The sequence below is a fragment of the Megalops cyprinoides genome, chromosome 18, assembly GCF_013368585.1.
Source record: "Megalops cyprinoides isolate fMegCyp1 chromosome 18, fMegCyp1.pri, whole genome shotgun sequence".
NCBI classification, from domain to species: domain Eukaryota; kingdom Metazoa; phylum Chordata; class Actinopteri; order Elopiformes; family Megalopidae; genus Megalops; species Megalops cyprinoides.
The window spans coordinates 11351292-11378718 of record NC_050600.1 but is presented as its reverse complement, the minus strand read 5'-3'; the positions used below and the strand labels follow the sequence as shown (position 1 = coordinate 11378718).

Below are 27427 nucleotides of genomic sequence, written 5' to 3'. Positions count from 1 at the left end.
TAGTTTCAACAGTTCTAGGGTTTTATATATGATAGGAGATCTGTATTTTCAAAAGAAGAGAAAGTGGAATGTGATTGGTGTTCTGCAGTGAAGCACATAATCTCACTCGCTGGGTAGAAATAGTAAAAGCATATCAACACTGTAAACAGCCGGCCTCCTCTGAGCCCCAGAGTAGTGGAACTAAATATCACCATCTGCAAAGGGAGGGTGATTAGAACAAAATGGAATTTAAGCTCACTGGAAGAATAATGATAAAGAAAACAAGCAGGCGGTAGTGAATTCAATTTTGTGAAATGGAGTGTGTGTTTGACCCCGGGGGCAGAGGGTGGCTGTGCACCCTGCTGTGGGCAGGCAGTAATGCATTCTGTTTTCAGTAGATTCTTATTTCTCATCTCTGTGAGGGGAAAAAAATGGCTGGTGCAAAACTTGTACCTTTTTCAGAAAATATTGGATATGTTGGAGCTTGAACCCTCATGACGGTAGCTGAGCGTATTCTAAAATGCATCAGTTTATGCTACAATGCACTAATGGATTTGTGACAGTAGACACATGTGTGACAGTGAAACCTGGATTAAGAGTAATACTCTGATCCAGTGAAAAGTAGGCCAAGGGAACCTGTCAGCAGGCAAATCCACTGGGTTTTTCTCTTGAAAGAAGACGTATGGGTTTCGACAAATGGAATCGGGGCAGAATGAGCACATAAGGCAAACAGGCATTTTTCTGAATGACTAGGAGACAGAACAAACAAAGAAGAAGAAACAATGAACTCATCTTGGAACGGCTTGCAGTGTCATGGTTGTTGGGCAAAAAAAGAAAAAAAAATATATTCATTTTGTGCATGACAATGTTACTTTCTGTTGTTGTATGCCATGTTGGAATTCACTTTGGATTTGCTCAACATTAATTTTTGTCATTTGCAAAAACAGATTGACAATAGCTGAGGCATGCTTCCTTTCCTGGCTTCAGGAAGGCGTTTGATGAATTATGCAACATTTAGCTAATTTGTTAGCAATGCATCAGACAGAGTATTTCAGCAGGCTTTTATTCCACAACTCCTGTAGTATTTCAAACAAATGTTAAAGTCTGTGCAGTGTGATAAATGTCCATAATTTTACTTTTTAATAAAGGCCAAATGTTTTACCATAATAATTTAGCTGCTGTTAAATTGTGTTGCAATATTGTGGTACAATCCCACCCAAGGAGCTCACTAAAATGATTATTTTTATGACCTGTTGATTGTTAGTAAACTGTGGAGTCATTTAAAGCAGTCTGAGGATTTACTCATTTAGGATTTACAAAGTGGAGTGAACAATTAGTAACTTCTCATAGAGAAGTAAAAGACAGGGACTGGAATGATAGGGATCCTTTACAGTTTTGTCTTATGTCAGCGTTTGTTTTACTCTTCATAAAGCAAAGCTGTCTGGAGATCAATGAACTACATCTGTACAAGTTCCAGAAATATCGATCAGGTGATAATTAAATTGTCTTCCCTAGCTTGATATAGATTAATAATCGCTTTCATAAAGCCCTTATGACGATATTTATTCAATGCTGTTCAATGTGAAAGATGGATAGTTATGAGGCAAGTCATTTATCTGCATTGTCTCAATAGGTGCCAAAGAAAGAAACCTTCAGATAAATATCCAGATAATCAGTGGGAACTCAGTGAATGAACTCCTAACTGATTTCATTTAAATGCCTATTAGTCATAGAATTTCTCAGTGCTGCTTCCATGGCTGTTGCATCTCAGCTCCTAAGGGAATGGGTTCACGGTAGGCTTTGGTGTCATGCTGAGGCTTGGAGAGCTATCCATGCCTTACCACCACAAGGGAAAGTCGCACTTATGTTTGACATTGGGCTTAGATGGGAGAAAGTGAAAACAAAAAGGAAGACCCAGCGAGTTCAATTTGCCATTTGAAGCTTGCAAGAGGCATGGTGCCACAATGTCGTGATTGCTATTTCCTGTTAGCCATCTGTGTTTCCTCCCTGGTGATGTAATGCCATCCTTTATGGATTTTTTTTTGCTTCCTGTTGTTTTAATTGGTTGTTTATTTAACTTTGCTCTTGGTGGGTCATTACATAGGCCAAAGTGATACGGATTCACATGGGGGAGATAGAAGTTGAACAAAAGATGATAAATGCTTCAGCGGGCTGAAATGCAATCTGGCCGCAGTGACACAGGGGTGCTCTAATGGCTGCCAGTGAGGAGGGGGCGAACCCCGGCCAGATCTGGAGTGATAAATGGCACAAGTCTAGTTGTGAGGACCGTAGGCTAAAAAAGAGGATGGGTTTGAAATGGAAGCCAATTCCTCTGAACCTGCTCCAACAATCTGGTCCAGAAGGGCAGCTGGGAAAATTGTCTTTAGGATGCAATAACCCTTGTTTCAGAAAAGTGCATTATGAGTTCTGACAATGCCGTTGTGCTGGTTGAATGATTAATGAGAGTGCTTCCTCACGTTTTTCTGGGAGGAAGGTGTTGGCAGAGAAAGTGTTTTGTGGAAAAATATTGGAGTGTCTTCCTTCTGTGGAGAAATACTTGAGGGAATCTTATGTCCTGTAGAGCAAAATGCATAATATACAGTCAAACGTGAAAAGTAAGTCATATTTGTGAACTGAGATAAAATTTGTATGGTGGGGTGAAATGACAATCATTTGTCTGTTTTGATAGTTAATGAACAACATAATGCAAGTTATTCTTTTTTTAGCTTTAAATGTGTCAATCTAGTAGTTCTCATTCTGTCAGTATCTAGTACAAAGCACTGCCCATAGAACAAACTGGGTGCTTCTCAGCAAGTTTGAGCAGTTAACAATTTACTCCAATGTATGCAAAGTGTAATGTGGCTTGCATTGTAAAATTCATTTTAAATGAAAGTATTAAATGGCACATAATCTCCAGCATAAAGCTGACCTACTGGTTACTTTTCACAGCTGCCTCTGACCAAAAAAAAGTGATGAAAAAATGATAACACTGTAAACCATGCAGTATGTGAGCTCAGATACTACTACTACTACTACTACTAATAATAATAATAATAATAATAGTAATAATAATAGTAATAATAACACTTGTGAGAATTTTCTTATAAGAAGACAATGTTATCCAAGTTAACTGCACATTTGTTCTGGGTTCAAATATATGTCAGTAATTTATGGTGGCATTCTCTGTAAATATTGTAAACACAGATCAGAATAAACCAGGTTGCCATGATACGGAGACTGTGTAAATGTTACTACAGGTACTTGACCAGATACAGCCTTCAGTCAGATTTAGTAGCATTGTCTTGGAACCTGAGTATGCGCCACAAAATTATCAATGTATTTCAAAGATGTATAGGCAGTGAGGCTATTATTCTCAGATAAATATGAACCTGAGATTGTTTGTTTTGTGGTATAATCAATTCATCTTATTTTCCTTACAATTTCATCTCTAGTAACCTCAAACTTGTCAAACATATGGCAGACTGTAGCAGAAGATGACGGTCACTTCTACTGAAAATCAATTCTTCTACAAAGGCACTATTGAGGACTAATATGAAATACATTGCTTAGAATTGAAAATAAAATATTCCCTTGCCCCTCCTAATTCACAATTTTTCCACTGGAAAATGTGTTCTTCAGAAGAAGGGTCAGACCTGCACAGTGATTTGAAACTGTTTTTTTTTTCCTCCAAATCCCCTGTTGAGTGGTTTTGTGCAAAGCCATTTGAGTTCTTGGATTTGTTGTGTGTGTTGTGATCCATCTGCTTGCACACAAATAGAATCTATGAGCTTGGAGGACAGTGCAGTGGAAATGTTTGTGTAGACTATGTAGACTGTTACTTTGTAAATATCTTTTGCTAATATAGGAATCAGAGATATAGATCAGAATTTTGAATACAGAATAACAATGAATGAATCACTCACTACTGTTTTTGAAGCAAGCATGCCAAAATCTGTACCCTGTAAAATTATCATTTAAAACCCTTTAACATTAAAACAATGTGAAAAGACCTAAAGTTGATATCTTTCATTCAGTTTTATTCAGTGTTATGCGCTGCACAGAAAAAAGATTAACCAAGCTAACATCAATTCACATAATATAACAACCCTCTTAATGTCACATATTAAAGCAGTTACCTTTCACCGTTGATTATAATTTAAAATTGACTCTTTTACTATTACCAGGAGACCTGTTTATAGTAGGAGCCAATTAAAGATTTTTGCCCTTTAGGTGTATAACTTCAAATAATGTATTTTGCCAAGGATGCCATATTCAGCACTGAACTGGTCAAAGTTGAAATTGCATAAATATTCATGAGCCTAAGAAGTACAAGGCTGACATGATATGGCTCTTGAGCAGTTGACCTTTTCTCCTAGTATAAAATGGCATATTGTTCTGTAAGGACCTACTCTGTGTTCTTGTATAGTTAGTGACATTTTATTGCAATGGTTGTTTTTCCTTCTTTTTTGTCTCTAATCTTCTTTTTTGTCTCTAAAAATGATTATGTATGCTTCACACTTTCAAAATTGAAGAACTGTCTTCAAGTTTGTTTATATGTGATTTATAAATGAAACACATTTTTTAGGTAAAAAGCTGTATTTCCATGACCAAACTAGTTCCCATAGTACCAAGGCAAGATCTCAGGAACAAAAAATGGCAAGATTAAGCTCTGTTACATATTGGGCAGACCGGAATATGGGAAAGCAGCTATTGGAACCTTAAAAGAAGATGCTTATTTAGATACTTAATAAGATAGATATTTAATTAGATACATAATAAGATATTTCACAACAATGGCAATCATGACTCTAGTGCCATACTTTTCAATATTTTAATTTCTGTTGTTTAAAATCATATACCTCTTATTACTGATGCTGCGGTTAATGTCTATCAGTCTTTTTGTTTTTAGTAAACTTTTCAGCTGTAGCATCATCTGTTGGTCAATAGATGCTAGCAGTTTGAGCTGAATGTATGCCAAGGTGGCATGATGCAGAGAGGGAAAAAGAAAAAAAGAAAGGAGTAATATGAAAAGGAGGAGGGCCCTGTTGATTCTCAGGCCATTAATGAGTGCAAATGTTTACTCTTTTTATTTATCTGATTCTGTCAACTGTGGCAAGAAAGGCAATGCTCTTGAGAATGGCAGACACCTCAGCAGTCAGTTAGCAAAGATGCTAATATCACTGTTGTGTATTTATTGCAGTCTCTCAATTTCCATGGCTTTTACACAAATCATAGACCTTCTTCTGTGAATTAACAAGTAGTGTAATGTAAATAAATAATTATCTGAGGAATAAACAGAAAAACAATGTAAAATTGCACAACAGTCTTTCTCTTCAGAATACTCTGTGCTCTGATAAGATCACACCAGGATAACTACCAGATGTACTGTCATTTTCTCTCTGGAATCTTGAGGTGTCCTGCAACATGTTATTATCTGCAGGCAGTAACTACAGCATACAGTGTGTTCGGCTGAAATACTGAGAGTAAGTTAGTGCTTCTCCCCCTTTGATTATGTTTTCCAAAAGTCTTACGCACCTGCTGCGCTAGAGATACAATTTACCCTCCGCAGTTGGAAAAGATAAATACCATTCTTTGGCCTTGACTCTTTGCCTTAGATTTTCAGTGGTTTACTGGCAGTTGGACAGCAAGTGCCAGATAGATGGGCAGTGCTTTGACAAATTTCAGAATTCTTTCATGATTTTTATTACTATTTTTTTTATTACTATCCAATATGTCCATTTGTCTGTCCATATCTTTAATCATTTTTCAGTGTCTTGTTCATGATTCTGCCATGATTTCTGTTCTCTGTTTCATTGAATGAAAGGATCAAAAACTAAATAAGATATGAACAAATCGTGTTTTCAAATTCATGTTTTCATAGTTTTCTTCCATGTTCCATCTAACAAACACTGCCTGAAGAGAGTGCTACTAGTCAAATTGAATTGTCAGTAATAAATCATTGACGCCAAAGGCTTCATTGGAGTAGACAAAAATGTTATTGTGGTCGGGGTGTTTCATTGTAAAAGGAAAATATTTACATCAGGCTTGGCCTTTGTGTTCTGTCTTCATGTTTAGAACAATTACCATGTCAACAAAGAGGAAAGCAGATATGGCTGATAGATACAGAACTGGACTAGGCAATCCTTGTGGTAATTTTTTAAAGCTAAATCAACATAAAGCCATCTGACAGACAGCATTGTGTTTCACAAACGTTTAGTAGGTGATTCTGAATGGATGGTAAGGAGAACAGATGAAACAGATATCAAGGATAAGAACACACACGCACGCACACAGAAATGAAGTTCTTATTTGCCTGTATTATTTTAATGAGGTCTCCCGAGGCTCACTGTTTGTGGTGGCATTACACTGCTGCTAACAGTCCTGATTTCTCTGATGTTTTTTCCTCTTTTGTGGTTAATCAAAGGCTCCGTTGACCCAAGAAACTGAAAAACACATTAAACATATTTTGCTTTAGAATTATACTTGTAAAGCAAAATAGCACTGTTTTGTGAGCTTTGTATATCTAGGTTGTATATCTATATCTGGTTTAACTGCTAAAATGAGTTTGATAAATATGGCAAAGAAATCAAATTTGCTGATGGGAATGCATAAGAAATATGCTTAGAATAAAAATACATGCAAGTGCAGAGGCCACGGGCTTCAGTTTGCGAGGTCCTCGTCTCAAATCCAGGCCCAGCTGTACAATCTGTGCTCCGTCCTAGCTGTGTCGTGAGTTGACAATAACCCCGAGCCCACAGCAATAAATTGGCTAAGTTCTGCTGGGGTAGGAGCGGCAATGTTGACAAAGGCTCCTCATCGCTGTCAAGTACCCTGCAACTTGTCAGGTGCCTGTGAGGTGCTTCGGTGACATCAGTGGAGTAGCAACTATCCTCCAATGGGGGCCTGTTTTACTGTGATACACTGTGGGATTCATAGTGTGAAAAATAGCATCTGGATGTGTGCACGTGTATGCAAGGATTTTATTTGTCTCACTCCAGTGCTCCTGCGTGACTGTAGAGGTTGTCATGGTGAGATGAGCCTAATGTACAATTGCCAAGTCCAAAAAGGAATTGTACCTCTGAATGCACATGATTTGGTTACCTCGCATAACTCGTACACTGCAGTGGGTAATCCATGATGCTAGATGGTGTACCATGCTATATACCGATAATGTGATCAACTGAACAATGCACAATATCTTCTGTATATTTTATACAGAGTCTCAGTCTTTTCTTTGTTATAGCAACCTCCGCATAATTCATTTAAAAAGACAGGTCTATAAGGAGACTATTGCCAGCATTATACCCTGATTTAAAGCTGGCATTGTTTTATGTGGATATGAATGAATAAGCACAATTTATTCAAGATTTAAGCAAGGTTGTTCTTGCTGCATTAAAATTAAAAGAGCTGCAGTCCAGTATTCAGTGGTCCTGAATCTCTTTGCCTTTTAACAAAATGGTATTAGCTTTGCCTCAGGGTGAATACACAGAAGTCCTTTTATTGTTTTACATTTTCATATTATTTATATATTATATTCTATAGCTATAAGCATACACTATCCATCAAACCCACAGAGTGCTGCAAGACATGTCAGTGACTAACTCAGATGGATCAAGTGAGGGGACGTTGTCAGACATAAATGGTAGTGTTCCAGATCAGACTTTGATTCCTCAGTCATATTATAGGTCTTGCCGAAATGATATCCAGCACTGGTAAGTGAAAAATAGACAAACAATAAGACAATTGCTGTGGAAGACAAATGTTTAGCCTACTGTATAATTTGCTTCAGTGGAACAGCTATTTTATTCCCACTGAACATATTTTGAAGCTGTAGGATATTTTTGAGTGTGAATTAATACATTTTTACATTGACCTTGACTTGATATGTTCTGCTGATGAACAACCAGACACCAAATGTATGTATGTTTTTTTTCTTATGACTAAATGAAAACAAAACCCCCTCAATAGTAACATATCACTGAAATACCCCTGCTAGTTTGGAGGGTAGCCATTTGTGTGGGTCAAAGAACAGTGGTTTTTAGAGGTGCTCCCTATGGAATCCCTTTTGTCCCAATGGAGGGCGGAAACCCAGCGTTCTAATGAAATGCACACAGGCAGTGATGATCCGTTCACCCTTGGCAGGGGTGTTTTTTATTGTGTGTTAGGCTGTTATGAGGGTGTTCTACTGTGAAAAGGTTTGAAACAGCAACATGAACAAAGTTTTCCTCGGTCCATAAAATTAATGGTCTGTAAAAGGTCACTTTTGTCTCAGAACTGCCATTCAGTTTGTTTCTCCCCTGCAAGTTGTGCAGCCAGGTTGGGCTGGAGTGAGCCTCATTTTGAAGAAAAAAATATTGTTTCATTTTGCTCTAGAAGATTGTATTGTAGAAGATAGTATTTAATTCTGTTCTGGCTCTACCACCTCCATTGTGCTGGTGTTCAGTGTCTTGTATTATGATATCCAAGCAGGCTCACGGGTTTTTGGTTTCGGACAAATGAAAAATAAGCAGCCTCACACTCGTCATATTTTCAGACAGCCCGTGACTAATTGAGGTTCTGTGCCAAACAGTATCTGAAGACACTTTTGAAAGCTCTGGTATAAAGGAAAATAGTACATCTCCACTAGAAGCTAAGACCAAACAAACTGCAGTGTGAAAGTTACCTGTCACTTGTCTTCTTGTCAGCAACAGGGCCCTATAGGTGCTCAATCACTGTAATGACAGTTGAAGAAACACTAAATTACGTTGATGTGTATTATGTTAAAATTCAGCTTTCAGATGAAGGGCTTCACTACCACTATTGGTGATCAATCATTATTTATTCAGTGAGTGTCTTGTGAAATGCACACTGCATCATTAGTTAAATTGCAGCAGGACCTGCAGGCTCCTGCGTGATTCCCCTCTCTCCATAGTTAAAATATAAAGGTCGGAAATTGTGATTATATCGAAACTAATCCTATTGTGCTTTATTGCTGTGAAGTGTTAGGTTTTCCAGTGTAACAATTAAACAAAAAATGAATACTTGTGTGAGGTTACTTATGTGTTATGTGAGATACTAAGACTGCCATTAACATTCATTCATTTTGAATTGATGTGAACATTTTGTTCAGTTTACTGGCCTGTGGGTTCAGTTGACTTCTTGAAAAGAAAAGTCTGTTCATTTCAGATAATTCAGTTCGTATTACACAATTTATTTACTTGGCAGATGCTCTCATCCAGCAAAACCTTCAGAAAATTAACCATGGAACTTCATGAATTTGATCAAAAACACACAAATAAGAGGTATAGAGAATTAAATTGTGGGAGTCATATTGAATTCTCACTTGATAGACCCGTATTTCTTTCTTTGAGATGACAAATCAGGCTTGGTTGTTAAGCGAATGTCCCAGATTATAATCAGTCTTGATATGTGATTTTTTTTCCCTCACATCCTGAATCAATAAGAAAGAAGGGAAACTTCAGTAAGGTCATTTCATTGAAAGGGGTGTTGTGCAGTGCCCAATGTGGAACTGTGATGCAGTTTCCCATAATGTCACTCGTAAAAGTAATTATTGTGCACGCAAGCAGAATTTGATTGAGGACTTATCCATTGCAGGAAGAGGTGGGTATAGAAATAGGTTGATATATTGAATTGTGTGTTCTACTATATTATCGGATGATGTATTTAGCACTCTCCCTCAATGTGGTCTGCTATTTTTCCAAATGACAAAGAAGGTATCTGTATTGTCATTAAATCTCAATTATTTCAATCTCGTGATGTAATACTTGGCTTAAAGCTTATAAACAACAATTAAGAAAAAAATAATTGTTTGCTGTATTCTGTGATAATTCTGCTATTTAATGAAATGCTCTGTTGCATGGTGGATAACTAAATGAACCAATGTATTTTTGTGTCAGCAGCCACCAGTCTGTATCCTATCAGATAATTAACTTTTTGCAAACATAATGCATAGACTACTGAAGAGAAATAACAGCACAATTGAAGTATCTCATCTGTGTTTTTTTTTCTTTCTTTTTTATTTCCACCAACCGGAAAAGAACTGAATGCTGCTTGTCCTACTTCAATATTTCAACAGTTCAGAACTGTCATTCTGCATTCAGTTTCTATACACTTTCTGGTTTAACGTCTGATTGCAATGTTATGTTAATATTAACTTTTGCACGAGTCCTGATTGAAATGATCAGCTATATGCATCCTGATTGAAATGGCTGCCTGTATGGATCCTGACTGAAAATAAATGTGTGAATTGTCATTTAAACAAAAAAAAAATCTAACTGAATCAATGAGCTTATGTCACAGGTCTCCCTCCATTCGGCCTGGTTTGCAGTGATCACTCATTAATATGCAGGAGTGCACCAGAGGCACGGAACCCCCCCTTTATAAGCTCTCACACATTTGATATGACATCCCTACTCCAGTCCCAAGTGCAGTATGTGCACATTTCCTGATGCTGTCATTCGGCAGGGAAGGAAGCCTTTGAAGTGCCTGCTGCGACTCTGATTTTGTTCATTTTAAGTGTTTGGGAGGATTGAACACAGCCATCTGTGTGCTGTTTTATTAAGTGACAAACTCAGTCCCCATTCCTTAATGTGTCCTGCGGGAGACGTCAATTGATGTATAGTCACAGACTGAGACATCTGTCGAAGGGATGCTTGTACAGGAGCCTTGCACATCAGGGCTTTCAACTTCTAGGGGATCTTCAGTGTCTGTCAGCTGCACTGATCTGTCTGAATTAAGACCAAACTAACTAACATGCTGGAATTCGCCCCATTTACAAAAGCCGTTGAAACTCAGGGCCCTCATCCTTTGAAAGAAATGCGGGAAAAATGCAATTCTTAAGAAAGCAGGCAGTGTGGTATGGAAAAAATGACATGATCTGTAGTCCGTGTTAATATGCGTGTTTGACTGTTAATCCATCTCTTCTGAGAAGAAAGCAGTGATGATTAACTGCAGAAAGCCAGCAATTTAATTCTACTTAGAAATGTGAATATGAAATAAATACAGCAAGCTTGTTAGCTAGTTCATTCACTGACACACTAGCAAATCCTGCAGCATCATTGATGCTAGGAGTGTTAACAGTATCATAAAGGCTAGGTAATACTTACTCTTTTGGTTCCATGTAGTCACCACCACCAACTTTTTTAGTTCTGTCATTGTTCTTACTGTTCTTCTGCCAATAATGAATCTGTTTAATAAAAGTGATGTGGCGCTCAAAACACTGGTATGTGGTGAATTTTGGCACGGCTAGCTGTTTAATATGAGTAAAGGAAAGAAAAGGACAGAAAACTTGTTCAGTCATGTTTTATTGTACCATGAGCTGAATGTACCAACTTGGCTAATATACATACAATCAAGATATGAGTTGTATGATGACATTCATTTTGATGGATATTGATTTACTGAAGCCTAGACTTTAAGATGGATACCCCTCAGAAAGTACAGCATGCACTTCACTGAAGTGTAAGGTTTTTTTTTTTTGGGGGGGGGGGGGGGGGGGGGGCGTTAGCACTGCATAGTCTGCCAAGCGTTCCACTGTTGAAATATCTTGCAGGACAAGTCACATTTATTCAGAGCATATTTTTTATGAGGTGGTCCATTTCACCCTGCACTCAGAAAAGAAGCAGCGGGAGAAGTCATATACTTTTTTTGTAACGCTTTTCACAGTCACCATCGCTTAAGCATGCCAGAATATTCTCGCACTTCATTCCCGAACCGGAATCTGTGATTTCACTGGCCTTCAGATTGCATAAATGGGGGGGACTGGAGAATTGAGGACAAGAGCATTATCTATTCTTTATAAACCAGTCTTTGTGTGGAGTGCCCTGCTCTGTAAGCTGGGAGCTGGAGGCTTGCATAGCAGTGCCATCAAGCATGAGTAATCGACCCTGACTACTGCTGAGAAAGTCCCATTGAATTTGTACAGAGGGATCATATGCTTTCAGCTTTGACCTATTAACTATTTTTCCAAGGGGGAATGTATGCATTATTAATTGCTCGGCATAATGAAAATCCTCATTTTATTAAGTCCTCTCCTTGTGATTTTAATAAATTAACTTTGCTTAATGGCTGTTGTTTGTGCTTAGAGAGCAATGTGCTGAGTGGTTAAAGGGCTGCATTCTCGACTTCATTATGTGTGACAAGCACAGAAATATTGACGTAACAACAGCCTGGCAGTACTGCACTTTATTAAACATCCCCAGTAAATGAATATACAATTCCTGATCCTGTAATTAACAATCATTCAGACCATATCCTTTTCAAGTAATCACTAATTGTAGCAAGTGGTGCATTTCTAATTAAGGCACATAACCATCGAACATGCAATGCAAATCAGAAAGTGTTTATAATTAAGCATCAAGTTTGTACACTTTCAGTGTATCTTTTGTTAATACACACAGCACTATTAAGTAGTTTTGTTGTGTTTTTTTTTCCTTCAATGGGAAAACGGCAGCAAGCAGATATCAGGTATTCCAAATGGGTGACAGGGCTGTTGTACATCCACTTTCTTCATGAGTCATATGATTCTCTTGTGAATTAATGTCTCAGAAACACTACTTTTCTGAATTGTGCTATGACTGGCAACAGGGTATCTCATCTGTAATGTTGTAGATAAAATCATAAACAATTGCCAGACTTTTTCTGTAACTTTTTTCCCCGCATTATATTGTATTCTTTTATGTCTTTTTTGTCTTTTTTGTCTATAACTATGCATATTACTTTTGGCAGATCCTATGTACAAGTGTCAATGCATGGTTTATTAGCAGTGCTTTAGACTGTATATATTAGGTGAAAGACAGTGAAATGAGGTTAATGCCATTTTAAACATTCGTTCTCAATTGTTTTCCAAATATTTTATCTGCATGGTACCAGGCTATAAGGACTTATTTCTGCCTAGTGAAATATTTCAGGACGTCTTGAGCCGCTTCAAGTGCAAATCAGTTGAATATGTTACTCAGTTTGATTGCTTAATTTGGTCAGTAATCAGTAGTGATCATGTAAAATATTTTGTGACCTTCTGATTAATGTTTTACTCAAATAAAAATGTGGCTTATTTTAATCTTTATTTATATTATTTTTGTAAAATTACCATTGAGCGGTCACAACAGGATTGTAGCATCACACATGTGGGTGGTAAACTGCTTCACTTCAGAGACTGCTCTCATCTCTGAGCCTGCAAGGACCCCATTGATGGGGTCAGACTAGGAAAACTTCAGAAAACTCCAAAAATGTGTTCCCATTTGAAAGAGCCATTTTCATGTCCTTGAGGGCGACTGTTAATATTTCATTTAGATTTCTAAAGCCGGTTCCTTCTTTTAGTCTCTCAACCCACAACTGCTGCACCAACAAGTAGAGAGAGAGAAAGAGAGAGAGCGAAAGCCTTGGGAGTGAAAAGCGTCATGTAGAGCTTGTAACATTAGAAGAAAAAAGCCCATAAGTAGGTTGCTTATTGCAGCGGTCTCCTTCATTCCAAAATAATGCTTTGCCTCATTTTTGCATCCATCCACTAATGTCCGGAATCTCATTTGAAAGATCGGCTGCATCCTTCAGCCACCCAAATTATTAATACTGTGTCTACCCGCATTAAATTGAAAATGGAGCAGTGCGAGGCTTTGAAGCGTAACTTCCTTTCATTAATTTAGTGAATATGACAGGGTTATATAATGTCCCGGAGAGAGTTGAAGCCATACACGTCACTAACCTTTTAGCTTGCACAGGCTTTACACTTTTCATTTGTTTGTGGGCAATGGCTTAGCACTGGATTAACTGAGCAAGTCCTTGTATTAATTCAGGTAGATTAAGGCTGTCCTGATAAAGCACCATGTTACCCGAGTGAAGAAAGGCGATAGGTAGGTATCCTGTTTTGCCATTGTTTACCCTCCCAGTGAAGCATAGACATTTTCAAAGGCAAAAGCAATTTCTTTGGCCTTGTCATGCTGGCCTGCCATAAGCTTGTAAATACAGATTTTCTGGAAAACACAAATGCCATTACAACTGATTTTATGACTGCAAAATCATACAGTCACATGTATGACTGTAATATTGTAGGATCGGTCTATAAAATGGCAGGACCGTTGGAAATAATTTAGTGTTCATTCTAATTATGAAGTACAGCTTTTTACTATTTCAGGAAATTAAAAAAAAAAAAACAGAAATCAAGTTAATATCAAATTATTTCAGTTATTTTAAGGCTTTAGCAGAGGAAACTGTATCTTCATGCTCTGTAACTGAATAAAAAGCATAGGACCTGAGTGGAGCCTGGCTGCCCATAATGCCTCTTTGGATTCTTTAATAGCACACTCCAAATGATTCTAATTTTGGACAAAAGCACGATCTGGCTACCAACAGATCTTTTGTGCCTTTGCCAGGCTCTTAGAAATGTCACTGGTGCAAATTCAAAAACCATGAAAATTATGCCCATAAATCAGGCTTAAAACTGAGAATCCAACTTTTGATCGTAATGACAACAGAAAATTAAATAGATTAGGAAAACAGCATGCGTCCTTTCAAATGTTTAATGTTGGTGTCTACAGTTCTTTTTTGATAACCATTCCAATTATGTGCAAGCATGAATCTCAACTACGACTCCCAATGGTAATTTTAAAACTGTCCACTGATGAAGTGAGACATTCTAGGCATTGCTATCAAAAAGAATTCCATCCATTTAGGGAATGTGCAATGGTAGCGCTTTACTGTTGGATAGGGTAACTCTAGTTTAGGTCAAGGTTTCATGGAAAGTATACCATTGCTCTCTCTGACATTGGATATGTGCATTTAAAAAGGCACAGAGCTAAACTAGTGCTGCAGAAATGTTTCTGTGTATGAATGATAGTCCTACCAACCATTTCCATAGAATTTATATTCAAGGATTAAACCTATTTCGTCAGAATGAAAAATTTAACATTAAATTATTTTTGCTTTTCCAAGGCATATGTGTTTGTTTCAGACAGACAACCTGGCAGTGCCTTTCAGTGGGTTAATAAAAATGCCGATATATTTTATAGCAAACATTTGTACGGATCGTCATCGTAAATTGCGACCTACACAGAGCTCGTACTGAGGCATAATAAATAGCTTTCTAGCAAACGGCATCATGGCGTATCCATTACCTATCGGAATGGCAGCGGCAGACCTCATCTGTGAACTAGACGAGCTTGAAGATAAAAATGCCTCTTTCAGATCTTGGGCTCAGACATGATAGTGTGTATCCTTTCATTCGTGACACACTGGGCCTTGTACGTACAAGGGCACCTGTTGAAGCCAGGTGTGTGTGTGTGTTTGTGTTTGGGTGGGTGGGTGTGTTTGTTCTGCCTGGTGATTACTCACTCGCACCTGCTCATTTGAATCATGGCTGCCACCTATTTATTGGTGCGTCTTTTGATTGTAGATCGCATCGCTTTGTTGTTTCTTAGCGAGGCCCTCGGTTTGATTCACGCATTTGTTGATGTGCTCCGTTTTGAGCACCACTGTTTGCAGTGAGGGCGGAGTCTTCTCTCACCAGATAGATGAGTTTTCACTGGGGACTAAGGCAGTACGTCGACTGCGATACTAGTGGCTGTGCAGCGCGTAATGGCCTACTAAGATGATTAATAAAACACCAACAGTTGCTCTGCATCCGGACAGATGGAGTCGCACACCTTATTTTGATCTTGGTAATCTGCAGGGATGACACCATAATATTTTAAGCCTGCATCTGCACAGGACTTCACAGTACTGACTTGCACAGGGAAGGGCACTTTTCATAAATGGGGATAAAGGAATGCAAGCATTGTTATGGAAGAATTGTTTGTGTTGGGTTGTGTAGGGGTTGGACAATACTAAAAATGTCATTAAAAATTGACCCTATTAATGAAGAAGTAATAGGTTACCTCTAATAGGTGGCAGGAAGCAGCAGTCAGTTGATTACAGGCTGGAGGATTTCAGTTTGTGGATGTTGAATGGTGGACATGTGACATTTAGAGGGAGAGGATTATGCTTAAACACAGTTCTGGAATGTCATATTTCAAAATGCACTATGCAGTACAGAGTTGATAATATTATTGTCCCTATTGGAAGATCACACAAGGAAACACATTTCTACCGCATTCACTCTCCCTGCATTAACCCTTTCGCGTGTACAATCACACCAGTGTGATTAGCCATTTAGCGCATATGCTAAAACCGGTGCGATTATAACACGAGAGTGGAAAAATTCTAGCTAACTTTAGCTTTGAGGAAACAGCGATTTAACATTAAAAATATAGCAAATGCGGTGGTGAAAACTATGAGAAGCTTAATTACATTAATGAAAACATAACGAACCATGTAACATAACACGTGTGCTACATAGCATTAAAATAGGTTGCGTGCGAAAGGGTTAATTTCCTTCACTGCATTTTAATGTATGTTAACGTGTTTTGTTTTTTACTCACTCGATGGGTAACACCATATCATGTGCCAAGTTAGTGTCTGGAAATCATAGATGACCTGGTTAGGTGGTTGCCCATGCCTCATTTTCCGGTAGGCCTTGGAGGATGCCAATGGGATGTGGCTTCAGAAACTATGACATATGTGGTGGATGCGCGCTCTGTGTTGCCAGCTGAGGCAGCACTGCTATCAGGAGAGGTTAGCAGTGTTGGTTAGAGTTTGTGCCGTGTCCATGAAGAAGCAGATAGATGTTGACTTTGAAGTAAGTGATTCTGTCCCTTCGGAAAGCATTAAAAAGCTGTGGGGTTGGCAGCTGTGTTGTGCGGAATGAAATCAGCTCTGTCCACTCTAAAGTGCTCTTGCTCCAGACAGAGAAGCAGCACTGTTAAACTCCAATTACCACCCAGCTGCTGTGATGCTGTAATTATCCTGAAACTTAAAACCATCACCCTCAGAACTAAAGAGGGTACACACTTACGGATGTATAGTTTGATAGCATATAAAAACCCTCAGCATGCTATATAAATTTGTGCATAGATGCATAGGGTAGTGCTAAACATATGCTCTGTATGTACAAATGTTAGGCGTACAACATTGTATATTTCTCCACAAAATAAGCAACAAAAGAATATCTGGGTATATTTCTGTCAGCTTTGTTACAAACAAGTATATGTCTCAACTTTTTTGCTTTCAAGCAATTTCTTTGGATCATTGGAATGAATTATTGAATGATTGCATCAATATATAAATAGTAAAGTCATGCTTCTTTACCTTTTGTTGAAATGTATTATTGTATTCTTGTATTATGATGTTTCACTTTTCTTGGATCATACATTTTGCACAGTGCAAAATCCTAATTTCTGTGTCTAGCTGCAAATCCATTTCAACAAATTCAGAAGCAATTTTGAAAACCTGCTTATCATCTCTACATCTCAAATCATCATCAAACACCAATGCAAAAAAAAAAAATCTGCCAAAGATACACTGAAAAATGACTTGCTTTAAAACTTGTTAGCTGTCTCAGTGCCGTCCACAATTTATAACCATTTTTTGTCTTTCTTACAGCACCACCAAAGTTTTTAAGAACTCCTAATGACCAGACGGGAGTGCAGGGCGGAGTAGCATCGTTTATTTGCCAAGCCACGGGAGATCCAAGGCCTAAAATTGTGTGGAACAAGAAGGGGAAGAAAGTCAGCAACCAGAGATTTGAGGTATTAGGTCTATTGTTCTGATGTAAAATGCTCGACATTTAAATGCTTGAAAGTGCTTGGTCCCTCACATAATCCCGCCACCATGCTTTCGTTCTGTGATGCTTTAATGGGCTTCAGTAATCACTTTATCAAGCTTTTACATGCATGATTTTAATGGGGAAATACACTGAGATCTGGGGACAGATTTATAATTAAAAAACTGCCTTGACCCAGATACCTACAGTAACTTCATCTGACATGTTCCTGCCTTCTGCTAAGCAACAGCATTTGCATAGTGCAAAAATTAGGATCGCTGTGCAGGCAGTGGTCAAAATCTCTTCTGCTTTGTGCAGTTTTAAACATGCATGCCTCTTTTTATTATTTGGCTGGATATTTGATTTTTATCTGGACTTTGGCTTTCCAACATTAATAACACATCATTGCTGAACACTGATAAGATTCCTATTAATTTCCGTTGCTTTCCATCAGGACACACATTGTGTTATTTTATTTATTTATTTAGTGCTTGTCTGCTTCAATTCAGCAGCAGCTTACTGGCTAAAAAAAAAATTTAAAAAAGATGTGCATTTTCTTTTTTTTGCTGCTCAACAGGAATCTAATCTTATCAGAGTTTATCGCATTCATGGAGATGTATGTGTTGAATGCAGAGCACAAGCCTTTACCTATTGCACCGCAGGCAGGGTCAAGCTGGCATGGCTGACTCACGCTCTCTCACGCTGCCGCTTCATCGCTAATAAAGCAGATTTCCCTCCAGAGCACAGAGATGTCTCCCCCCACTCTTCCCATTCAAACTAGGGGATGTTAACATCTGTAACACTGAACTGCATAGCAGCTTGGCCACTCAATCATTGGGGTCAACTGTGTATTATGTAACCTGCACATTCTCCGATTCTTTTTTTTCCCCTCTAATGTGCAGCTTAAGTAAGATCAGATGTTTATTTCTACAGTATGTAAACGTATTTATTTAAAAGTGAGTTATTACCCCGGCGTTTCTAGCAACAGTGAGTATATAGCATGTGGAGATAGCTGAACAAGCTATGGTATACTTGTTTGTCGTCGATACTCGTAACATCTTATGTGTCGTCCGTCCAATCGAATAGGTCATGTCTTTCGTACCTCCGTCACGTTGTCATAAAATGATTGTCCGGTATTGTTCTCCGAACCACACAAATGTTTGTGCTCGTTCTGTCCCATTGGTTAATTTAATGTATTGTTTTGAGTGGTTTTATCTGTAACGTGTTGCTTATGTACTGATTCCTCCCATACATTGACAAACATTTGTTTCAGCCGGTACAGGTAACCAGACCAGTAGAGCAAATTTTTTTTTGATTCCTTAGTAGTTCCTTTATTAAATCATTGTTTACAAACAATGACTTAAATCTGTAGTGTTTAGAATATAAGAACACATCATAGATAGTCTTATGCTCAATGTATTGACATTTATTAGAATCAGCCTCATCAGCCTCATCAGACATTTATTAGAATCAGCCTCATCACTTCCAACAGGGCAATATCAATCTGTGGGTGCAGACATGTATAATACCGTAAGCAGTTATATAAACCACAAAGTATTAACACATGAAATGTATGCAAAGAAAATATTATCTAACTCTAAACAGTATGCGTTCACAGTAAATAGAAAACCAGTGGGTTATTGGCATATACAGAATAATTTCATAAGGATAAATACAGGACAAGCATCTTGATACATTTTCTTTTATTAGATGAGTAATACAGTTTATAGACTTATATTTCCATTGGTGAGGAATCAGTACATATGGAAACCAGTACACAACCATAGATGACATGAAGATTCTACTATTTTTGATTGGACATTCCCTTACATTTGACACTGAGATATTTGACACTCACAAAGATAACTACATTTTGAACAAAACCTCATTTAACTTAAATTTGAAACTCTTTGTGTCACCTACGGCCATTTTAATTAGCCAAGGTCTGGAAGCTATGTGTGTTAATGAATTTAACACTGGAGGTCCGTCAAAAATTGTGAACAAAAAAACTCCTTTAACATATCTTGTCTCTCACACCTGCAGGTGATAGAGTTTGATGATGGCTCTGGTTCAGTGCTCAGAATTCAGCCCTTGCGCACCCCGCGGGATGAAGCGATATATGAATGTGTCGCCTCCAACAGTGTTGGAGAGACAAGTGCTTCCACAAGACTCACTGTTTTACGTGGTAGGTCCTCTTTTCGAACCTGAAAAAAACCCTAACTTTTACTCTGTTCCTTACAACTTCCTTTCACTCTCACCAGACAACCAGGTAAGATGAATATTTTTTTTTTCATGTACACTACTTTTGTTTCAGTGGTTTTATTCTTCTTCTTTTCTTTCCCTCACGCTGTGTTATGTTGAGTTGTTACATTGAGGGGTCCTAAGCTAATTCAGAGAGAACTCGAAGAGGACACTTTGGTTGTGGGCTTGTTGTTGTGTTCGCCCTTTTCCTCCATCTTCCAAGCCAATTAACTCATTCAGCCTGTCATCATGAGGTGTTAAGAGGGCTATAGTGTGAAAATGGCTTTGCAAGAGTAACCTTGAGTGATTTTTAGAGAACTGATTAATATGTAAATGAATAAAGGTTACTTGTTCATTGCTGGACGTAGCATCGTCAACTCGGTGATCGCATTTTCTGCTACACTGGCAAAACCTTTTAAGAAGTTTTAGTGAAAGTAAAAGTGACTGTAACAGGTGAACTTCTTTTATAGGTGCTCTGAATCCTTAAGGTGCCATTGGTAATAATAGTAATAATAATAATAAATACCGGTATGTATTGAATAAGTGTGAATATGGGTTGAGTACAATATGAATTAAATCATTCTGTCACTGAACAAAAAAGAAAATAACAATATGCTATCAATAATACAGTACAAATATATCTGCTGCAGTAGCGGATAGAGTGGGGAACTAATTTTACTTTATACTGTATATCTACAAAATTTACTCCAGGAAGGTACTGCAGTTGAATGGCAGATACTGCTGACATTGGCATGCATTTAACACTTGCAACGCTTTCTCTGTCAGATTATGAGGCAAAGAAACACAGGGCCAAGCTACAAAAATAAGTTTATGAAAAACGGGTAGTTTTGGAATGATTTTGAATAGAGCTCGTTATGTCTGTATGCGATTTTGTTCAGTGTTACTTGGTTTCATTTCACTTGTCATTTTAATGGCAGATCTATTTTGTGTTTTACTGACCTCTTGATAACTAAGGTGTACATGTGAGTAACCTGGCATTTCTGTAGACTGAAGGCACAGCAGAGGTATCAAAGCCATTTAGATCATACATGTATTTTAACAGCTGCTAATCAGGGGCTATTAGCTCAAAGGGGCATGTTGGTTATCTTCAGAACATGTTTTGTCACACGCTAAATGGATAAAGTGCCTCACAATGAAGGCAGTGGTCTACAGTGGCACAGTCTCTGACCATAAACTGATTAAACCACCCTTAAATAGGTTTCTGTTGAGTGGAACCCCAGGTCTGTGCAAGGACCGGCTTGGTTCCTCTCAAAGGGAGCGAGTCCCTGCCTTATCTTTAAAAATGAGAGAACAAAGCTCCACCGGGGTCCTCACCTACTGTAGAGGCTGATTGAAAGGAGGAGGTTGTAGATTTCCATTGTGCTGCTCTGTTTACACCATTACTCACCTCGTATTGAAACGCTGAAAACACAGGCGGGGAAAATTGCGCCACTGCGCCAGCTCCTCAGAGGCTTCTTTCGGCTTGGCGGCCGACATTAGCATGTTTATTACCAATCCATTTCACCCGCCACTTTCCTTTTTGAAGGCGGGCGCAGTCACATCTGCCGGGGAGAACCTTGCTTTTTCAGCTGATGTGATAAAGCCCCCGTGGACCGGTTAGGCGAGAGAGGGAGAGAGAGAGAGAGAGAGAGAGAGAGAGAGGGCCACGCTCAGCGGAGAACAGACGCCTGCCGACAGGCCCGAATCTAAAGCCCCCAGAGTCGCCTGAAGGGAAAACAAACTTTTAACTGGGGTCAGCGCTAGTCCTCCCCTCACACCTGCTGCATTACAGATAATCCACTCCGTGCAGCTCCGCTAATGGGGGGCAATCACTAACAGAGTGATAACTACAGTCTGTTGGCTCTTAATAGGAGAAACATTAAAGCTGTCACTTCTTTTTATGTGCCTTTGTCTTAACACCTTGCGCTTGTTTCATCAAGTATGTGGCCGTCTTCTGTCTGGAATCAAACAGGCATTTTATTTAATTTATTTTCTGCGTTCCTCATGAGAGTGTAGGCTGAACTACAACCAGAGGCCTGTACCTCACTTCCACGATTAATGGTTAATTTAGAATTTTCAGTATGCAGGCAACATTTTTGGTAATCATGCTCTTATGAATGTATTAATTTACAGTGTAATCCCTGATACAGATAAATGTGCACTGCACATTTTACACTGAAATGCGGTGTTCCTTTGCAAAGTGTTGACTGATTGTAAATTGCATCTTGCTGTCTATATGGCATCTAAATTAGCTTATTTGGTTTAATGTCATGCAAGTTAGACTTGTTACCTGAACAGAAAAGCTTAAATATATAAGATACAGGCATTGTTATAGTTGATTTAGCTGCCTTGCTAGCTATGTTGGTAATTGACAAATTATAGCATAAAAGTTAATATAAGAAATTGCTGGAAACCCTATACGTAGCATAGTGTTTATTAATAATATACATATACAATATACAATATAGATTGGAGAATAAAACTACCTGATAATATCAAATCAGAACCAGACTGGGGCAGTGATCAGTCAATATAATGTTACACACCTCCCACCTGTAGTGAGCAATATGTTTTATTCACTTGTCATCTCTTTGATTTTTGGACAAATCTGAAAGATAAGCCAGTTTTATAACAGGATTTCCATTTGATTCTCAAGGAATAATACATTTTTTAAAAATTTGAAACTTTGAATGGAAACATAGCTAATACTATAAAATCAGACATGCAAAATGTCCGGATCAGTCTGGGGCTGTGTATAGTTTATATGCATTGTACATACATGATATATAATAGCAAATACGTAATCAGTTGAATACCACAGAAAGGACTATTGTAGTTAATTGGTAGGTCTGTCTCTTTGTTATGTGAACATGAATAAATAAATGTTACACAAGAAATATTTATTTAGATTATTGAGTCATTTTAACCTCTCAAGGCAGGTTGCATCAATATGATATCAGTGGTGGCCTAATGATACGCTGACTTTGTAATTGAAGAAAGGTGAATAAAGAAAATGAACTATCTGCCTCTCACACCGGATTGCCCATTTTCCTAAAGAGATAAAAGGTAGTTCATAGTCATTTACTAACTGCGGAGGTTAATGTATTGCTGCCAGTGAGTGTGTAATCAGGTTAGGTTCTAACCGCAGGCTTCCTTGGCTGCTCTTATAGGTATCTGATGTTCCCCAGTCTCGAAGCTGCTGACAACAAAGTGAGCAGAAAGTGGAAACTCACGCCAGATATCGCCCGTAGTGTCTCTGGAGCTAGCTTTAATGGATCGATAAAATGGATTATTTACATCTGTATCAAGCGCCGTCTGCGCACTACTAGTGTTTTCTCACGCATGTTTAAGAGAGACTTTAACAAAAAAGAAACCCTGCCTGTCATTTCTTGCACTTTTAGCAGTGCATGTTTCGTATACTGGGCTTCAGGTACAAGTCATATTGAATAGAAACCCAATTAGCAATTTGTGTTCAAATATAAGGTTTTGCATCTACAGCACATAGTACAAAGCAGTCTTCTCTCATCACATTGTACACGGTCACTCCTGAGACCTTGACTACCATGTCTCCCCCTTCATGCGGAGGGAAACTCATTTATATGTATAGACTAAAAGCACCGGGATGGAAGCGGAGAGAAGAAAACCCCCCACTTACATGGTGTTTGTCAGAAACTCAGTCTCCCTAAAGCAGCTTTTAAAACACTCGTATGTATAGAGGACATGTTTTATTATTAGAGGCTCCCTGTCTCCGGGGATGATGAAACGGCAGTCTCTGGAATGGGCTGGGGAAATGTGTGGAAGCTCGGCTCCCGTCACTTTTAAACAAAGAAAAGTGAGACTGTCTCAGGCATCCAAATGTAAATCCACACTACGGCAAAGCCCAGCGGTTTGATCAGGATGTCGTGTGAAATGTGCTCTCCATACAGGAAACTCCTTTTATGGCTCTGAGAGCACAGCTTCTACAGTATGCTGACATTTATAGACATACATTTGTCACAGACATGTTCATGTCACTGAGCAAAACCGATTTGGAATATTTTTTTGTTATAGAGAGGGCTTTGAATAGTCTTGAGTGCTGTTAGTTTGGGTGGGTTGAGTATTATGTTGTAGAAATATCCCGTGCTAATCAAAGTGGCATAACTTCCGTAATGAGACTGTCAACAAAGGCATCTGTTGGCTTGGCCTTCATCTAAGTTTCTTTTAAGCGGTTTCTGTTGAGCAAACAAGCATTTCCAGCTTCTACCAACAAGTATATATACAACTCTCATTGGGTGGTTGCATGAATGTGCACGCTAGGAAAAAAGTCTTCCTTTGCTAGAACACCATAAATAAACATTCTATTATTTAATTACTATATGACTAATACACACTGTCGTGTAATGTGATTGTTATTTGGAAAAAAAAAACCATAGTGGAGACAGTGATTGTGTGATTCTGTATTTAAACATACCCTTGAGTATTGCTGTCTAGACAAGTCTAAGCTTGTGAAAAGCCTGGGACACACATGGTAAAACCATAAGAAGATGCGAAACTTAAGTTTTGCCACTCTAATGTGAGACCCTGCCATGCTGTTAAATTCATGGTAAGCTTCATTTTCAGCTGGCTATTCTTAAATGCATGTGAATAAAAATGGTGAAACGTAAAATTGTATAAAATAATGGTATAACATAATATAATACAATACCTGTACACCTCCGATAATTGCTTGAATGTCTGCAGAAATAAAATGCTGCATCAGGTGTCTCAGGCAGCTGAAATAGTGCACACTGTGGAGGAAAAAAGCGAATGCTGTCTGGAAACGCTGTGCCTCCATCATAGGTTTCTGAGGGCAGCCATGGGGAAAGCATGAGTACTGGGTCCCAAGCGCAGTGCCGAGAATGTGCATACACCCTTAATTCTTTCTGGTGTACTGTGCATTTTATAGATGCCACGACCTGACCCCAGAATGCAACTCTCCATAATGCTGCGGTCTTTTTAAAAAGGCCCTTTTGAAACTCGCTGACTTATCTTACGGCCCAGGTGAACCCTTTTTGAGGGAGAAAATATTAAAGAATCATAAAGTACCTGAGACAGCATTTAAGTTGAGATGGAGTTTCTGCATTGTATTGTAGATTCAGGAAATCTTGCATGGAAATTGCTCCCCATCATTCCCCTCCACTACTTCCTCTGTGACACATTGTGTGGCAGGCAAAGTTTATTTTCCTTGAGCAGTATAATTATGTTTTTTTTCAACAGCAGTGAAAAGGACAGGTGTAAAGCACGGCACAAATAGTTTGTATCCATGAAAACCTGGTTATTTAAATCTCCTTTTGTCCTAAATATGGTGGACACAGAAATGCATTCACTTTTTGAATTTCCATTTCTGAATCCTTTCTGACCTTAGGTATTTACATTCATTTACCAAGCAATATAAAGTCTTTGAAACTCACATCAGCAGGTTTTGGTATTATGTTGGTGCATTAAGGATTTTGTCTTGAAAGGAGAAAACAAGTGATGGTTGAATTTCAAAAAACTACAAAAATCAATGAAAGTGTCAGTATGTTGAAGATACCAAGTTTTTCATGCAATTGCTTTCTACATGCATGAGATTAAACCTTATCAGCTAATTAACAAATAGAAACAGAAAGATCTGTCATGTACGGTTGGTGAGTTTTTAAGCTCTATGAATGCGTTTTCAGTGTGAAGATACATTTATTTCTTGTTGTCGTATATTATAGATACACTAAGGTTTTTGTCTTAAAAGGTGAGGTTTGGAGATTTAAAAAGGAACACCTGCCTTTATGTGTATGGTCCCTAGAAACCTTCAGGAAGCCTGTGACAATCAATGGTTTGCTGCATTGCTCCCCTCATGGAAAGGCCCTGATTGGCTCGGTTCTTACTCCAGTTCTAAATCCTAAAGGCCTCCTGCTTTTTGCCAGTCATACATCACAAAATGGAATAGGTAATGATTACAAAATACGGAGCAATTTATTATTGTAATTAAAAAAATTGAGTTGACTGTCCATGATGAAATTGATTTCTCTAAGTAAATCTTCCTAAATTTCCCAGTGCAATTAATAGGGACCATAAATCTGGGGAAGTGTTATTTGTACAGTAATGTATGAGATTTAGAATGAAGTGCTGGGTTGATGTTTAGCTGAAAATTACTCTGGCTGCTAACAAGATGAATGTGTGTTCTGCTCGTCCAACAGAAAGGGAGAAAACAGAGGCTCTGGTTCTACAGACATTGTGTGTATCTTGAAAATGGTAGATAATTCTGGGGCAAAGACCACTTTCTGTCGTTTTAATAAAATAAACATGGCCTATCTATGCATTAAAAATGTGATTGATTTTGGAAGTGGATGGTGTTATCAGCTCGCTGCTCACCCAAGAGGTTTTACCACACAAATGACTTCAGACATTACATTTAAGGGGACACTTTGTGCTTAATGATTTGAAGATAAAAAGTGCCATGCCGCAGAGAGATTTTGAGATGTGAAATTCATCTACCTCACATTGATTCTCTTCCGTGCATCGCTTGATTGCAGCTAATTTCATTTATCTCGGGCAGTTGTTGGACAAGGTCATTTCTGACACCTGCAGGGTGAGATTTTCATTATTGTGTCAAAGAACAAAAAGTGGCCATTACCAAAGTAGTGTAAAAGAGAGTGGAGTAGTGTGCATTTTCTATTATTAATGAAAATCCTACATACAATATTTTCAGAACACCGTGTCATGTATTACTGATAAAACACCTTGTTGTGATTTGAAATACAGAAGCAAAGTTTTAAAAAATATTTTATTCTGTACTGACTTAAAACACCGAGAACATGAAACCTGCTGATGTACTGATGAAGATGGAAGTCGATTATAATAAATGTAGCTAACATACTCTGATGGAGCATACCTCAGACAAGGGCAATAGCTCCCATATATTGTGTGCTGATTTTGCAATTAACTTGATTAGTTTTGCAGCTCCTTCTGTTGAGAGGCTAGAAGGGCTTAAGACCTCTGAATTATTAGATCCTTGTAGAGTCAAGGTATGGTAATTACAATTGGCAGGAGTTATTCACTGAAATGAGTTACCATTACAGACATAAAAAAAGTCAGGCTTGAGAACTTTGGCCAGTAAATGTGAGTGTATCAACTCAAGCCAACGAGTCAAGGGGTGCTAATGCATCCACTTTGATCTTGCCATACTTAAGTCATTTTCTAGTAGATTAATCGGGCACTTCAGGGTCACTCCTAATTCCTGTAATGATGCTCTTGAGAAACTCTCGAACTCAGTCTGTGTGGGATACTGTAAATGATGGCAATTAAAGGAAAAAAAAAACTGAAAAAAAGTTTAGGAACAGACAATGCAATGGGGGGTACATATGTAAAATTTCGAAAGCAGTGACTGAAATTCTTTGCATGCAGTTCAAACATTTTTGGTAGTATCATTAAAATAACAATGTGAGACATCTGCCTAGACATGATACTGTGTTCGACTTGTTAACTTTCAACCTGGACATTTCTCCACAGCTTTAACTATTAAAAGGTAAAGAAATCCTTGAGTGCAAGAGTAGGAAGAGCTCTCTGACTCAGTGTGACACATGT

General features: G+C 38.3%; 1 protein-coding gene across 15 annotated transcripts in view; it reads left to right on the top strand.

Moving 5' to 3' along the window:
* The window catches only part of LOC118793016 (receptor-type tyrosine-protein phosphatase delta-like), a 387427-nt gene that overhangs the window by 286588 nt on the left and 73412 nt on the right, over window positions 1-27427 (top strand). For 14 of the 15 annotated variants that reach the window (XM_036550950.1, XM_036550955.1, XM_036550949.1 and 11 more), the window contains 2 exons: window positions 17449-17594; window positions 19652-19793. In XM_036550950.1, coding sequence (XP_036406843.1) covers window positions 17449-17594; window positions 19652-19793 — 288 coding nt within the window. Of the gene's footprint in view, window positions 1-17448; window positions 17598-19651; window positions 19794-27427 lie in introns of all 15 variants that reach the window. The other variant, XM_036550948.1, reaches the window with a different exon arrangement.